The sequence below is a fragment of the Falco punctatus genome, assembly GCF_963210335.1.
Source record: "Falco punctatus genome assembly, chromosome: 4".
Lineage (NCBI taxonomy): Eukaryota > Metazoa > Chordata > Aves > Falconiformes > Falconidae > Falco > Falco punctatus.
Genome location: NC_137583.1, coordinates 62,406,577 through 62,422,450, shown reverse-complemented (window position 1 = coordinate 62,422,450; position 15,874 = coordinate 62,406,577). Strand labels below are relative to the sequence as shown.

The 15,874-nt window shown below is 46.1% G+C and overlaps 2 protein-coding genes across 5 annotated transcripts in view; one reads left to right on the top strand and one right to left on the bottom strand.

The window, feature by feature from the left end:
* Positions 1-1,347: 1,347 nt before the first annotated feature.
* Positions 1,348-9,868, bottom strand: LOC308062892 (uncharacterized protein). Its single transcript, XM_080385123.1, has 4 exons — positions 3,511-9,868; positions 1,819-2,006; positions 1,568-1,735; positions 1,348-1,473 (listed from the first exon to the last, which is right to left on the bottom strand). The coding sequence occupies exons 1-4, from the start codon at positions 3,643-3,645 to the stop codon at positions 1,434-1,436; spliced, it is 531 nt and encodes a 176-aa protein (XP_080241249.1). The 5' UTR covers positions 3,646-9,868; the 3' UTR covers positions 1,348-1,433.
* Positions 1,994-15,874, top strand: part of DIP2C (disco interacting protein 2 homolog C) — a 325,883-nt gene continuing 312,002 nt past the window's right edge. For all 4 annotated transcript variants that reach the window (XM_080385105.1, XM_080385104.1, XM_080385106.1 and 1 more), the window contains exon 1: positions 1,994-3,126. In XM_080385105.1, coding sequence (XP_080241231.1) covers positions 3,042-3,126 — 85 coding nt within the window. In that variant the 5' untranslated portion in view covers positions 1,994-3,041. The remainder of the gene's footprint in view (positions 3,127-15,874) is intronic.

Sequence of the window (15,874 nt, the reverse complement as noted above, 5' to 3'; positions counted from 1 at the left end):
AACACGTGTTCAAATGGATCATTGCACACAAATAACACAAATAATTTTAACAAAAGCATTTGCATACAGTCACTTGTAAGCTGTGTTGACCAGGGCCAGGGTTGGAAAGGCATCACTGATCATTTCTTCTTCCTGAAAACAGATGACACCATACACCATGCAACTATCACCATGCCTATCAAAAAGCATATCTTGATAGAAAGGTGTTCTACAGATCCTGACCATGCTAATTAGTCACTCCATCTAAAATACAAATAATATCTTGCTTTTCTTGGAGTCACGTTCCTACCCCTCAATAATTAGGATGCAGCCTCTTACCTATAAATCTGAAAGGATCCATGAATTCAGACCAGCTAAGTCAAATCTCCTGACTTGCTTATTTTTCGCTGGAATTTCAGTGTTTCATCAAAATCATTGTGCAAATTTATAAGCTTGAGGTTTCATTCCTGGAGCTTGGGCCCTGATGCTTTGCCTAAGTAAGAAATCTCTCCTCTTGAGATCACCCTAGGGGAACCAATGGGCTTTCCAAGGGAGGCTGCCATGGCCTCGCGTGCATCCCCATGCCGGCTCCATCCAGAGCCCCAGGTCAAGGTTGCCACAGTTCTTGCTCCTGTCTGCACCCAGCCCCAGGTGGTGGGATGGCCCTGACTGCCCAGGGGGCCCCCACAGCCCCCCCAAACCCCCTCCACTGGAGCCACCACCCAGCATATTGCCCTGGCAGAGAGTTTGCTGAATTCAGCCATTTCCATTTCTGCCAGATGAGTTCCAACCCCAAGTGACTGCTCTTCCTTGAGAAGGACCTGACGCCTGAAACGCGGGGCTTGTTGTGGAAGCGCCAAGAAAATTTCAGGTGCGATGATGTGAACGTTCAAATATTTCCCTTTAGGTTCCTTTATGCAACTTCACAAAAGGAAGAAGTTGGAAAGCAGGGTGAACACCACCAGTACAGATTCTGTAATGGTAGATAACGAGTACAATAATCAGCTCCTATCAGGACTGAGGGACTGAAGGTGCAACTCAGAGATACATGTAAGCGAAGGAAGCTGGATCACCGCAAAGCCTTCCCTTGCCTTGCTTCTGGCTGCCTCCATCATTCTTGAACAAGCCACTCCTGCAGAAGGCTGATAGTTTCAGCCTATTTCATCCCACACATCACAACAAACAAACAACGCTCTGATTCTCAGGTAGGAACCCTGAAGCATATTTGGATTTAATTGCTTTTCATTGTTTAGGTCTTGATGTAATGAACAAGAAAGACTTGGATAATTTTTTTTAATGTCTGTATTTGAAACATGCAGTGCTCAACAAAAGGTAAAACAATCTTACCCTTTCGTAGCACAGAGCTGGGGAGAGGTGTTTGCACAGCCCTAGACGGCGTGTCACCGTGCTGCTACGAGGGATGGCCCTCTAGAGAGAAGCGAGACACATGGCTCTCATCTTGCAGTGCATGAAAGGGTGGCCCAGGAATGGTTGCTAGAAATCCACATACATGACAATAAAAAAAAAATAGTAGCACAATAAAACCAAGGGACTTTGCTCAAGCTTTGTTTATGGCAGGCAAGCTCACCAAAGTATCCCAACCAGTTCTGCCACTGGTCTGGCTGAAGCGATGCTGGCGTTGGCCACGATCTGGGTGTAAACAGCTCTCCTGGGTCTGGGGCTAGTAACCAGCGAAACCAGGAGAAACCACCAGCCCTGCACACGCTGCAGGAACTGCTCCAGCGTTGACGCACAGCTGGTAATATGACATCATTTGTTTTCATTCCACAATGTATCAAAAAATTACATTTTGTGGTATAGTCAGGGCCTAAGAGTTACCTTTTGAAGAAATTCCTGTGTCCCCGCTTTTCTTGCACCGACTGAGGCGTGCGGCGGTGGGCCGCGGCCGGCCTGGGGAGGATCACGCCTTTCTGCTGCTGGCGCTGTGTCCCACCAGGACCCGCTCTACCATGGGGACTCCCAGGGGATTTTGAGCCGACAGGTGCTGTGGTGTCTCGTCCTTCCGTCTTGTGAGGGACGTGAAGAAAAACCCACCCAAACCCGACCCAAAGGGGAAAACAAAGGGAGAGAACATGGACAGGGAGAACAAGCGGGGAGGGCAGGTGTTCCCTGAGAAATTCGTTTGTTGATCTGGAAAGGGCTTTTACCGAATGTTTTCAAAGCGGGCCCTTCTCCCGTTGGAGCGGTGGCGCTGACACCACTTCGGGAGGGGGTGCGGAGCCACTCGCCGGTCGGTGCCGGGCAGCTGCCCGCCCCGGGGGCGCGCCCCCCGCCCCGCTCCCTCGGGAACACGGGCACCCGAAGAGCGGCCGGCCGGGAGCGGGCAGAACGGCAGCGCTCCGCCGCCTCGGCGCCAAGCCGCCGCACGCCGGCGGAGGCTGGGAGCGGGCGGCCCCGGGCCGGCGGTGGGGGGAGGCCGCCGGAGGCCGCCGCGGCGCCGGGAGCGCGCGGTGGGGCGGCCCCGGTGCGCGGCCGCGGAGCGCCCCGCGGAGCGCGGCCGGCGCTGGGGCGCCCCCTAGGGGCCGGCGGCGGGGGCGCGGCGCGGTCACGTGGATGTGACAGCGGCGCTCTGCCTGGCCGGCAGCAGTCGCGGCAGCGGCACCGCAGCGCCAGGCGCCGCCGCCAGCCCGAGCCGGGCGGGAGGAGCGGGCCGGGCCGGGCCGGGGCGCGGCGAGGCGAGGCGCAAGCCGCCGCCGCGGTGCCGGGGGGTGGGGGGCGGGCCGGGCCGGGCGCGGCGCCGATGCGGAGCGATCGCGGGCGGGCGGCGGGAGCAGCCATGGCGGGGCCCCGCTGAAGGAGGCGGCGAAGGAGGAGGAGGAGGAGAGGGGAGGAGAGGAGAAACCTCCGCATTCCCTCCCCCCGCGCCCCGTCCCCCGCGCGGACCGCCCGCCCCCCCCCGCCCTGCATGCCCGGCTGAGACCGCGGGGAGGACCCAGCCACCCGCCGCGGCCCCGCCGCCTTCCCTCGCCCCGCTCCGCCGCGGACAAAGGGGGAGAGCGGGGCAGCCAGAGGAGGGGAGAGCCCGTCCCCGCCGCGCGAGCATGGCGGACCGCAGCCTGGAGAGCGTGTCCCTGCCCCTGGAGGTGCGGGCCCGGCTGGCCGAGCTGGAGCTGGAGCTCTCCGAAGGTAAAGGGGCGGCGGGGCGGGCCCGGCCCTCGCGCGGGCGGCGGCGGGCGCGCGGCAGCGGAGCGGCAGCCCCCGGCCCCCTCCCCTCGCACCCCTCCGCCCTGCGGCCCTGCCGCGCTGCTCGCCCGGCCCCGGCGGGCTGCCCTGCCCGCGGCCCCCGCGCCGCCGCCCCGGCGGAGGGTACCGGCGCGGGGGTTTTGTTCTGCCGGTGCGTTGCCGCCGCGCGCTCCGCTCCGCCGCGGCGCCGGCGGGGGCGGGATGGGGGCTCCGCGGCCGCCCCAGCCTCGCACGCTGCCGTGCGGGAGGTGGAAAAATCCGTAGGGCTGGCCCGGAGGGGCTCCTGCCCTGCCGGGGGAACGCGGCGCCGCGGGGAACCGCCGGTACCTGCGTGCAGACGCCCCTCCTTGACCGTACCGGGAGACTCGCCGCCGGGTCCACGCCGTGTGTGTGGGCTGCAGCGGAGCACCCCGCGATAAGGTCGTTTTGGACAATACAAGTTAGGTCGCCTAGAGGAAACATCCCCGCCCCCCCTTCCCCGCGCCCCCAATTGCGGGCTTTTATTTATTTATTTGTTTCCATGTATAACTGAAAGCTTGCGGTGGTTTTCTTGGCGTGGTGGGTTTAGATGCTCGGCCGGTGCCGGGGCTGGGAGGGCTCTCCTGCAGCCCCCATGCTGCTGTTGCCGTGGCTGGGAGGATAGCAGGAGCTCCAGCCCGCCCTCCCCACAGCCTGGCTCCAGCTCCCGGTTTCCATGTGTGTCAGCTCCGGTTAAGGAACGAGAGGCAGGCGGCGATTAGTGCCTGTCAGGATCCCTCGCTGATGGGGATTGAGCGTCCATCAGTCTTGGAGACAATTTTAGTGTATCAGATGTAATCTGTTCCTCCCAGTGGAAGAGACTGGGGAATATTTATATATACCGATGCTAGGGTTAGCTCTTGCCTGAAATGCAAATCTGCTGTTAGCTTCCCCTTTCTGGAAATAACCCCCCCAAATATCAGGATACGGTCACCACCAAGAGGCTACAGCACTTAACAGAGGGGCAAATGACCCAGCGTGTCCCAAATTAGTGGCTGGAAATGGTCGATACATTGAGCTGTCTGTCTGTCTTTCTGTCTTTTTGTAACGGTTTGTAAGGGCTCCGAGCCAGAAAGTAAAATGCGCTCCAGTCGGTTTCATCAGCAGGGAGGAGCTGATGTTGACATTGTATTTTCCTTTTAACGCTTTGAGGGTGAAGAGGAGAAGGAGCTGGTCGGATGGCTTGTGGCTCTCATTTCTGTGCCTCCCCCTCCCTAAGGGTGCCCTGAAAACCTGAAATAAGAGGAGTTAAATGCAGTATTGCTTTTCTGTGATGCACTGCCAGTCGATTGGCCCTTCTCTGTGGTAGTGAGGGTGGGAGGAAGGACTGTTTATATCACGGTATACATAACGGTCTTGCTTTATGCAGAAAATGCTTCTTGGTCTGTCTTGCATCGTTGTCTGCACACCAACGAGATACTATTTAAACCAGCTGTTAGTAAATGCTTGCAGCAGACCAAAATCAAAGTGGCATAGACCTTCCTTAAGAAATATGTTAATTCAGTGCACTGAAGTTGTGATACAGTTTTACGGTGTAGTTTCTGTTGCTGTAAGCATCATCCAAGAAGGCTCTGAGGAAGCGGGATGTGGTTTGCAATTGGACATCTGTATCTGCACTGCTGTAACTTCCCTGCAGCTAGAGCTGGAATGAATTTAGCCCACTGACAATATCTTTCCTTCTGTGCCACTGACGTTACACCCAGCAGACGGGATGGCTCGTGTTTTCTGACTGTGGCAGCCTGAATGAAGATCAGTTGGAATTGGGAAGCAGTGGAGGAAGGGTCAGCATCCTGGTTTCAGTGTCTTCCTCCAAGCTGCTCTTGATGTGCTGTTAATCAAGCACATGACAGCGCGCAGTGCCTAAGAAAATGAAATAATTCACTGCTTAAAACTCCTATGTTTAGGCACCCATGTTGCAACTCCTGGCCTGTTCTCAAAACTAATCCCTGCAAATAGCGGGATCAGTAAGTTGTAGAGTTTTGTTGCGCCATAGAAGACTGGGCATACTCTGGCCATGCTGACGCTGAGCTAAATGGGTTTCAAGGCAGCTGTGCATCTTTACACCCTGAACACGCAGCACCTTGCGTATGTGCTTAACTTACGCCAGTCCATTGGCTTCAGCTGAGTGCATTCACTGAGGTACACTTAGGCATGTACATAAAAGTTCACAAGACTGAGGTTTTACCATGTGTTATGCTTGTGGTGTGTCAGGGTGTCTGCTGCCTTCGTGAAGCAGGAAACTGTTGAAGGCAATAGACTGGCAACTGCATGCTTAAACATGTGTTTGGGTATCATTGATAACATTGGGAACTGAGTGACTGCTGCAGATTCTATCCCTTTGTAAAGTGCTCCCCTGAGCCAGACTTGCTGGGAAAATGTTTTTCAAATGCTGGATGCCTGGGTCGGTTTATCTGGTTTGTGAGCATGAGATTTTCAGTTCTGGTGCCGCTGAATGCTGTGGGTCTTACAGCTATGGCTGGTACCCAAGCAACCCAGTTCTCTGGTGCCAAAACCTGTTACAGACAGTGCAGCTTTAGGAACAGCTTCTGAAAGAAGCTGCTGCTTTGTGGCAAAGAGAGGAGCCACCAGCATGATCATTTCTTGGCTGTGACCTAAAGCTGTCTCCTTCCTAGCTCTTGGAAGTGTCTTGTGTAAGAGCGTGGGTCCTGCCCACGCGAAGCATCTCGAAACTGAACATAAAATAACTGGTGTCTGCGTGATCAGACCGCTAGTTACTGTCACTGGCACAGCGGGCACTGTGCAGATGTTGTAATTACAGTCTTCACTGGTAAGTCAGCATACATTTACATTTGGCCGTGGCATTTCCCCCCCACCTTATAGCCAAATTCAGAGTTCCTTGTTCAGCTGTGCACTAGGCATAGCCTCCTTCACGGCAGGGATGCTGGCAGGAGAACCTCAGGAAGTGGCTGCCGGACAGGTAGCTTGTGTTTTTTAGACGATAGAGCAAAGTGCTTATTTTTTTTTGGGGGGGAGGGAGTGTTCAGGCAGTTCTGCGCTGCTTGTTGGTTGAGAGGGAGGAGCAGTTCATCAGGAAGGTGTTTACTTGGTTTTCTGCTAAGATTGCCTCTGTGGCAATCCTAACCCCTTGGTTATTGTGGGCAAGCCACATGCCTTCTACCTCCCCTTTGTTGTGGTCTGAATAGGCTTTTTTGTTTTAGGCATAGCTATTTAAAAGGTACTATGGATGCAAATCAGAAAAACCATTTTAGATTTCGTTAGTTTCATTATGATGATTTAGAAGGTGAAGATCAGTCAGAATCAGAAATGTTTACCAGCGTCCTCCGTGCTTGCGTGCTGGGAGCCTGCCTCACGCAAGGAGTGAGTGACGGAGGTAGCCTAGTGCTCTGATGAGTGCTGAGAGTGACTTTCACGTTGATGTGTTGGCATGTTATGTTTAGCTTAAGGCATCAATAGCACACTTCTTGACAGTGTTTTGACTTAATTTTGGGAGGGGGAAATTGCTTCTGTGTTTCTCAGAACACAGGCGTGCAAGCAGCAGTTTAAATTTTATGAATATTAGAGTTGTGAAATCATCCCTATCTCCCTATCCCACCAAATCTTCTGAAGACATTTGTTTTGCTGTGTTTGAGTGAATGTGCGTGATGCTGGTATGTTACATGTGTGTTCTTTGACGCTCTAGTAAGTTTCCATTGAGCATACTAAAGCTTGCATTGTTCAAAACTATAACCCTTCTAGGCTGATGCAATCAACGTGTCACTCTGCAGTAGTTGTTCTTTAGGGCTGCTTAGAATTTTACGAGGCTTTAGTTTTCTAACGATGTATAAAATTGTACTGGGTGGAAATAGATGAATCATCTTGTTTTTTAGAATAGCTTGGGGGTTGTTAACTGACGAACGGATTTAATAAAACCAGGAGTCCTGAAATGTGCTGTCTTATGAAAAAAAAATCTAATTCTAACCCCTTCATTCTTAAAAGCACTTAAGAATTAAAAAAAAAAAAAAGCCTCCTAAATACTTTTCTCATTTTCCCCTCAATTTAAGGGTATACAGGGTTATATTGCCCTTCCAATTACTTCCTGAACCAAAATTATTTGGGAAAAGATGCTCTTTGTATAGTTCTTCCAGTGTTTTATGCAAGAGTCAGATAACATAGCAGAAACACTTAGAGAACCATAGAGGCCACATGGAAAATGTGAAAACTGTTCTGTTGAGAAACTATTCTCCTTATATTCCATACTGTACTTCCAGTCCTCTTCCATTTTAAACATATGAGGCATAACAGGTTTTGGGTTTTGGGTTTTTTTTCGGAAGTCTGGACTTTTCTCCAAAGAGCACTTTTAAAAAAAAGTATCAGCAGATCATTAATGAGCGGTTACTTATTCCCAAAGGCACTGGACGTCCACTCAGCTAATTAATTTTGTCCTCAGCTTTTGTTGTATTGAGTAGCTCGATTATATTCCGTAATAGTATTTGCGTTGATTGGGTCATTGTCCAGCCAGGTTTATTATTTTATTTGGTATAAATTCTGTCTTCTGTTGTCTGCATGGAGTTACTGGGTTGGGGCCAGAGAATGGGAGTTAGCTCCGCTAGTTACTATTTCTCCATAACATTTGCCAGCTGACTCTTCGCTTGTGGAGAGGTTTCAAAGTGTGAAAATTTCAATAACTAGCACACCTCTGTGATTTGGGACACAAAATCATCCTTTTAATTCACTCCTTGAGAGATAGTGCTCTGCTTAGCAAGTGGATATCACCTGTGCAATGACAAAGTGTTAATACTTTCTGAGTTTAGGTGAGAAACAGACTAAGAAATTATGTAGTCACATTTGCTTATTGTTTTTTTGAGCTGTTAGGGTGCAGTTGGCTCAAGTTTTAAGTTCTTTTTCTGGCAGTGAGAGGACTAATTTACTCAAAATACATGAAGCTGAAATTTACATGTAAATTACGTACAAGATCTAAGACTTCAAGAAAATTTACCAAATACCACGGGAATTATGATGAAATTGAGAGTGCTGGCAACAGCAACTTTTCTTTCTTTGTAAGATGAGCTCCTCTCATCAGCTGTTTTGTCTCTGGATTGGTGCTCAAGTGGGAGAGGGACAGTACTTACTTTAAAAACAGGTTAAATTCATTCATGAGTTGCTAACCATTTGCATTTTAAAGCACTGGAATTTGAAGGTTTTGTTGTTCTGGGTTTTTTTTATTTATTTTATTATTATCTGCCTACTTCACTTTGCTGTGCTATTTGGACTTAAAGACTTTTAATGGGTGGTGGTGTGTTGAAAGCATTCTCTGTCACTCATTCACTTGAAGTACATTGTAATGCCTTGTGAAATAGAGTATGCAAATCTCCAGGATGCTCCTGCTGTCCTGAAGGCATACTGTAAATATACCTTTATTGCCAGCTGATGTTGAGCAGCACTGATGCCCAAGGGTTACACTTAATAGATCGTTCAGATGATCTTTGCTGTATTACACAACAGACATACGTGGAAAAACTTTTCCCAAGGATGTGTGAAAATTGCCGACGGGGTGTCAGTTTTATAGGCAAAACAGGCAGTAAGCAACGTATTTATAACGAGAACATGCACTGTAAGGAGCTGCCTTTTGCAGCTTCAGGGTACGTCTGGGTGATTCGGCTGCACTTTGCATGGAGCAGAAGCCAGCAGCGCGATGTACACCTATGGCTGTGAGTCAACGTGCGGCTTTTCCCTAGAAGGGTATTGACCTGCCTTCGTTACTCCATTATAAGGGGAGTGCTGTCATTTTGATTTGAATAGTCTTTATTCTAGCAAACTAAATATCCTTTGGTATCGAAGAAATACAGATTTAGCACACCTCTTCCCTTTGTGTTTAATTTTTCTCAGGGAAAAATACTTCCACGCTGTATAAAAGGCAGATCTAATAAACTAATTTTTGATGCAGGGCTTGGATTGGGAGCAGCAGAAAGATCAATGTTTCTCTGAAGGGACATCAATAGGCTCCTTTAGGTTTTCATAGCTCAGAATGGATGTTTGTGGTGTGGTACAGAGAATCCTAAATGTACCATAGCTCTTCTATGCTTAAAAATGCATTGACTGCATTTTAATTTTTTAAGAGGCTATTTGTATAACGCGTCAAGCAGGACATATAATTTTTTAAAAATAACTGCTTTAATTCCCCGGCAACTGTCAGACAAGATGACTCACTGCAGTGTAAGAATTCACCACAGCACATCACAGATTTGACACAAACTCTTAATCCGTGTAAAATTATGTATGTATATTCCCCTACTTTCCTGGTGGGTGAGCTTCATTTTTGCCAAAATCCTGACGATCCCATTCTGCCTGCTCTCCTCCCTCACCTCCTTTTTTTTTTTTGCCCCTTTCTTCTTGAGAACCTCCTTGCTGCCAGTAGCCCCAGCCACAGGGTCTGGGTGCAGCAGTCTCTCCCTGACTTGTTCAGAGCCTTTCCAGATTGTTAACGGCCCCTGATTCTCTTCTTGACTGTGGTGGTGGTGGTGGTGGTGGGGCATTTCCAAAACATGATTGCTCTGTAGGGTTATTTCTGGTCTTTTCTTGTATTACTAGGGTAAACATACACTAAAGAACTGGAACTGGTTTCATTTAACTCAGCTGGGTAGAATGCATCAGAGAATTGCTCATTTGAGGCCTGTGTAAATCAATCAGTTCCCCCCCCCCCCCCCCCCCCCCCAAGTAATATTAGCTAGGGCTTCTAATTGCTAGCCAGTATTATTTAACACTAGGATTAAGTATAACTTTGAAACATGTATAAAACATCCGGGGGACATCATGCTCTTCTGCAATAAAAAAGCACATACAGGAATAGAAATACTCAAAGCAGTTCTGCTGGAGATAGATGCTGGGAAAATTGTGGCTTTGGCTGGAGCCTCTGGCCGCAGAAGAGGAGGCTTTTGCCCTGGAGCCTTATGGAGTCCTACCAGGGCAGCCAACGCATGGCTCTTGCAGGATGGACAAAGACATCCATGGTGCTTCTTGTAGTCCCTTTTCTGGGAGCTGATGCGGTTGCTCATTCTTGGCAGTTTGATGGGCATAGTCTACATGACACATAACCTGCAGTGCTTAGAGCAGCATGAAGTGCTGGGGTGTGGATAGTTGTCACGTTATTTTACAGCAGAAGTTAACATTGAAAAGTGTATGATGTCTGGTCTTGATGACCTCTTAAAAAGAGTATGGTGTTAAATGGTTGAGTGACTAGAGAAAGAAAGAATTCTTGTAAAGTATCTTGATAACTTGGAAGGGAAGGTGTTTCCGATGACTTTGAGAGGGGCCGTTTGATTTCCAGAGTGAACTGGACCATGGATAGGCCATCTTTTAGGATGCTTGAGGTGGTGTTTGCTTTTATGTGTGCAGCTGGGTCTGCAGAATGGTGGCAGTTGAGGGGAAGAAGGGATTCTTCAGATGTTGTCTGCTATATGGAAGTAAGAATGGATGTTAGGACCTGTGTTTGTTCCCATTTCTCTCTGCATCCAGAAACTGTACCACCACACTAACCATGACATCTGCAGTTTCTTCATTCAACTCTTGGCTTGATCTATATGTAAGATTAAAATGTCAAAAAAAGATCTTGTAAGTCTGGTCTGGTAGGTGCTGTTCAGAAGCCAGGAAAAGGTTTCTTAATGAAATCTGGGACAAATACTGAAATGTAAGTAACGGAGGCAGCTTCTTTGCTGGTAGACTGGTGGTTGAGTCTGCCTAGACTAGCATAAGTTTAGAGACTTTTGGTTGGCTTAGGCACCTAAACCAAGTTTGCTGGCGCTCTTTTTTCCTAGCGTGTGGATGTCCATAAACAGCCTGGCAAAATAAAGGCCCTAGCAACAATCTCTTTGCAGAAAGCAGGACTGTATTATCCCCTCTGTGTGGCCTCTCCAGATAGAGTTACATGGTATTAGCAGAATGATTACAAGGCTATTGCATCTATTACCATTTAATGAGAAAACTGGCCGAATTGGTCTTTGGGATTCTAGTCTCTTGTTACGGAACGCTTCTGAAACTGTACAGAAAGTTTCCTTCTAGCATCCATATACTCTATAACTACAGTCTCGTACAGCTAGATGCCTAAAGTTCATAACAAATAATGAAAATTCACTTTTTTTTTTGGAGGGTATACCCTTCGTTATATTAACTCATATTTTTCATTGTTATAATTGCAAGGAGAATGAGCAAAATCTAGGATTTTGCATGCCATGCCTCTCTTATCCTTGTTGAAATAAATGTTATTCAAATAATGGGATAATATTTTTGATGAATGCCTGAACAAATAAAATGATGGCATTGCGGTGACATGTAAACAGTTCAGCTTTGGTAAGGAATCTTAAAATGGAAATTGCATTTGAAATGCTAGACTTCTTTGACAGATGCCTGAGGATGAACAAACAACAGTTATCTAGCAAAACAGTAAGATGCAGAAACCTCCCTATTCTTTCCTGAATGATGACAACGGCAAACCCCTCTGCTGAATTCGCTGGAACAGTCCGGTTTCATTTGACATGTTTTTAAGTCTAAAAAAAAAAAAAGAATACATTGTTTAGAAGATGGCATAAGTTTTTCTATGTGTTGTGAAGTGAGGATTTAACTTTTTTTAAGGAAAAAATGAAAAAATACTGTTGGATTGTGGAGTGAGTTTTACTTCTTAGAGGGAAAATAACAGATTGACAATATTTTTAGTTGGCTCTACTTTTAATCAGCTTTGTGTTGTAATGGAGAAAGTTGGTTTACTGTGTTGAGCAGCAACAGTGGACTAGCAGGAATTAAATTTAATGATTTTTTTATGATGATGAAACAAAAGTATTGCATTTATGTTTATGAGTTTTATGCTGCTAAAGCATTTGACATATTCCAGTCATAACATTTTATCTGTGTCTTTTACAAACTCAGACTTTAATTGTACAAATATCCATACCGTAGACTGAGGAGAATTTGACGAAACAGTTTAAAAGAGGTCTTGAAGAGTGACCAAGAGTAGAGTCATGGATATTGGGGATTAAATCAGTCCTAATAAACATCGTTAACCAGGAGAAAGATAGGAAGTTAATTTTGATTATTTGACAAACCTTGTGTTGGGGCAGGAGGAATGCTTTGCTTCTCATAGCGCTAAGTTAGTGCAATGTTAGTGTTACAAACCATGAGAAGATCCAACTTCTGGGAATGGAAATTAGACAAATTCAGATTGGAGGTAAGACAGAAAATATTGATAAGGCTAGATAAACACTAAAACACTTGCATAGGGAAGAAGACTCAACAGCTTTCTAAAAAAAATTACCCTCTACTAGACTTGATAGAAGGCTCCTTTCTAAGAAATACTGAATGTAAGAAGTTTGTATATGTAGATAGATATCTAAACCACTGAATCCATCCTTCATCAGAAATATACCGCTTTAAGTATGATTAAGTGCTTTTGTAGTGGCATTTTATAAATGTTTTAGTTCAATATTATGATATATATATTTTCCTGGTAACTTCAAAAAACACTGCAACAGTTGAAAATTTCAGTTTTAGTATGTTTTTGGTATTTTCCAATGGCTTGACATTTACTTGCAGTAGTAATTTGTTTTAAATCAATGTTGAACACTGTAAGGATGTGCATACACTACAGTTTGAGAGGGTATCAAATGCAGTTGCTTTGATAATACTTGCTTAAATACTGACCTGTAGCTCAGGGGACTTCTGTATAAGCACGAAGTGGCAGAACAATAACATTTTTAAAAGCTCCATTACAATTTCTTAGATGTAGCTTGATCGTTGGATTTTACGTGAAGGTATTGTCCTTTTTAATCATTTGGATAAAGAGTGAGAAAGAACTCGCTTCCTCTGAAGATTAATCCTTCCTTCATCCTGTACCCCAATACTTCAGGGAGGTGAGGTCCGTACTTAACAATGGAATGAGTCGCAGTAAGACAGTGTATTATTTTCCTGCTTTAGTTGTATATTTCCTTTTAGCTTTCTTACAGTAGATATATATATGTCGGGGTATATATTTTCAGTTAATAGATTTATGAATATTGTTTCTTTCATTCCCCTTTAGTTTTTCTTGAATTTTTTATAATTATTTGTAATTCTGTATTTTATTTTAACGCACTTTGAATCCATGCTTTTCCAGCATGCTAAGTTGCAGGTAATGAGAAGCCCCTTCCTACTTTGAAGGCAAACTCAGATGTCACTGGAGGATTTCATCAGGATAGCTGCTCTTTGCTCTGGTATCTTTGCTTATGCCTCACTGACCAGTCATGGTAACTTCGATGTCTTGGTTAGAGGTGAAAGGTATAGGAGCAGTGAAAATGTCTTTGTGCTTTTGTGCTGACATTGGAAGGTCTGTGAAAACTGTTTTGTTTACTGGGAGTTTCACAAAGCTGGTAACTTTGACCTCCAGAGGCAACTACTTCTGGAGCACAGTTCAACATGGAGAGAACATATTCCTTTGTCTGCAGTGGGAGAAGTAATGTATTTCCTTTTGGCTTAGCCCAGCCATCGTTTTTCTTCTTGAGCACAATGATGCCTTGGCTGATATCACCTGCTGATGGTAATTCTGAGGATGATGAGGGCTCCTGGCAAGTCTGATATTTCTTCTTCAGCTTTGAAGGTCAGCCTCCTATCTGTTTTTTGTTCCACAATGGATGCTGTGTGGCCGAGCGAGATGATGAGGGTCACCTTGTGGAAGAGTGAAGAAGCTGTGTGTGGGATGCCTTGAAGCAGAAATAGGCACAGTGGTGTTAAATGTCATCTTTGACTGCTGGACCTTTTAGAGACATTTGGTAACTTCTGGTAACCTAGTCTGTAACAGTTTTCCCTCCATAGTATACTTTTAGAACAAGTGTGTGAAGCCTGGGCTCTTTTCTCATCAGTGCCAGTTTCTCTGGCCTCCTGGGAGGAATCTAGGCTGGTTCATGCACCAGCTTTTTGTACCATTCAAGAAATGGGCTGGGCTTTCTTCTGTCCCGAAGATCATGCAAAGACCACAGCATCTCTGAAGCTTGAAGAATTTCAGTCTGAGGTCCCGGTATTGTATAATGCTGTTTGTCATTCCTAGATGGTGGTCTGGCTTTGGCTGACCTGCACAATGCTTTTCTGTGTATTTTGATAGGAAAATACTACCTGCAGTGTTGGGTCTGTTGCACATCATTCAAAATGTCAAATTGCATATGTATGTTGCTTCAGATGCACTTTGGCTGTTGGTGACTGTAATTGGTTAATTCTGGTAAATAATAAATGTAGTTTCAGATTTAACTTCCTTTATGAGCCATTCTGCTTCAGGATATACTAGAAATAACTCCAGTCCTCATCTGCTAGCTTGTTCTTCTGTACTTTTTTAGGACTGAAGCAAATTGAGTCTCTAGGACTATGGTAGGCTGGAATTAAGAAGAAAGAAGCCAACTCTAAAGAAGAGTTGGTTTTTTTAGCATGAACAGCTTAGTGATCTGAATTTTACACAGTCTTTTTACTTCTGTCATAAATCTGGTCTAACTCAGCTGCCCGGAGAAGTCTTCCCTGACTTCTCCCTAGATACAAGGTTGTTTTGCTGGTAGAGGCCTTGTGAAAAGTAATAGTTTGAAAATGGCAGCTGATAGATGCTATCTAAATGTCTTATTTAAGTAATGATAAAACATGTGATGTATGCTTCTTCATCAAAAATTGCTCACATGGGTATGTTAGGGTTAAGAGGGAGAGCATCTAAGTAACCATATCCTTCTGAAATACCGTGGCATCTGTTTTACTCCAGGCTCCTTTTGAACATACTGCATGACTGTTGTCATGGACTGGGTCACCCCCCTCACTGGTTTCTGCATTCCACCCCTGAGCCCAGCAAGGATGATAAAGTAGCTGTGCCTCCTCGAGCTGGGCTCCTTTGAGCGTACAATAGGAATTACAGTAAAATTACAATAGGAATTACGGTCAAAGGGGTGATTGAAGTCTCCCCAAACTAGAAGCATGGGAATGCTCTCAATTTAAAAGCTGAAGCTTCATTTCCAGGGGCTTAAAGAAGGTGGGAGTCTAAGGTTTGCCAAAATATATTCTTGTATTTATTTTTTCACTCAGAATCAAGTCCAGGTCACCTAAAAATAAATGGCAAAAACTATGTTGGCATCAGGACTGCACTACTGGGTGTACTTCCACTTAAAGCTATGTCTGTGAATAGTCAGAAACAATCTGTGGTACTTAAGGATCTGTGCCGGGGAGTATGGTAGGAAGAAACAGATACTTTTCTTCTCCTCTCTTTGTGTCTAGTCATTGCTGGTACTAGGAGAACATTTTGCATTTCAGACAGAGCATTTATATATATGGAACAACAGGCCAGGATGTACTCCTGGTGGAAAGATAGGGACCCTACTCAGGACTGGGAAACCGGTCCATATTTAGAGAAGTTGCTACCAGTTTGCAGGATGCAACCAGTTGTCACAAAAGCTCTGTAGCATTTCTGGTCCTTCGTGAAAGGTTGTTATTTACCTCTTCATATGTGACAGACAGAGAAAGCCAGCATATGTTCCTTTTGTTTCCAGTTTTTCCTTCTTCTCACCTCTCTTTTCCCCTCATAAACTGACCTTTGACTCTCACCAAAAGCATCTGACCCTTGTATGGCTGGTCAGGGTTAGTCCTCTGTCCTGCCCCATGTATTTCCCATTCCTTGGTCGTCTGTCTTTCCACCAGTCCTATTAAACAGCAGACTTGTGTGCAGGAT

Coding starts and splice junctions, on each gene's coding strand:
- LOC308062892 (XM_080385123.1), bottom strand. CDS start 3,645: ATGTTTCCTCTAGGCGACCTAACTTGTATTGTCCAAAACGACCTTATC. Junction 2,007..3,510: donor GGAGGGGCGTCTGCACGCAG/GTACCGGCGGTT, acceptor GTCCCTCACAAG/ACGGAAGGACGAGACACCAC. Junction 1,736..1,818: donor CACAGGAATTTCTTCAAAAG/GTAACTCTTAGG, acceptor TCATATTACCAG/CTGTGCGTCAACGCTGGAGC.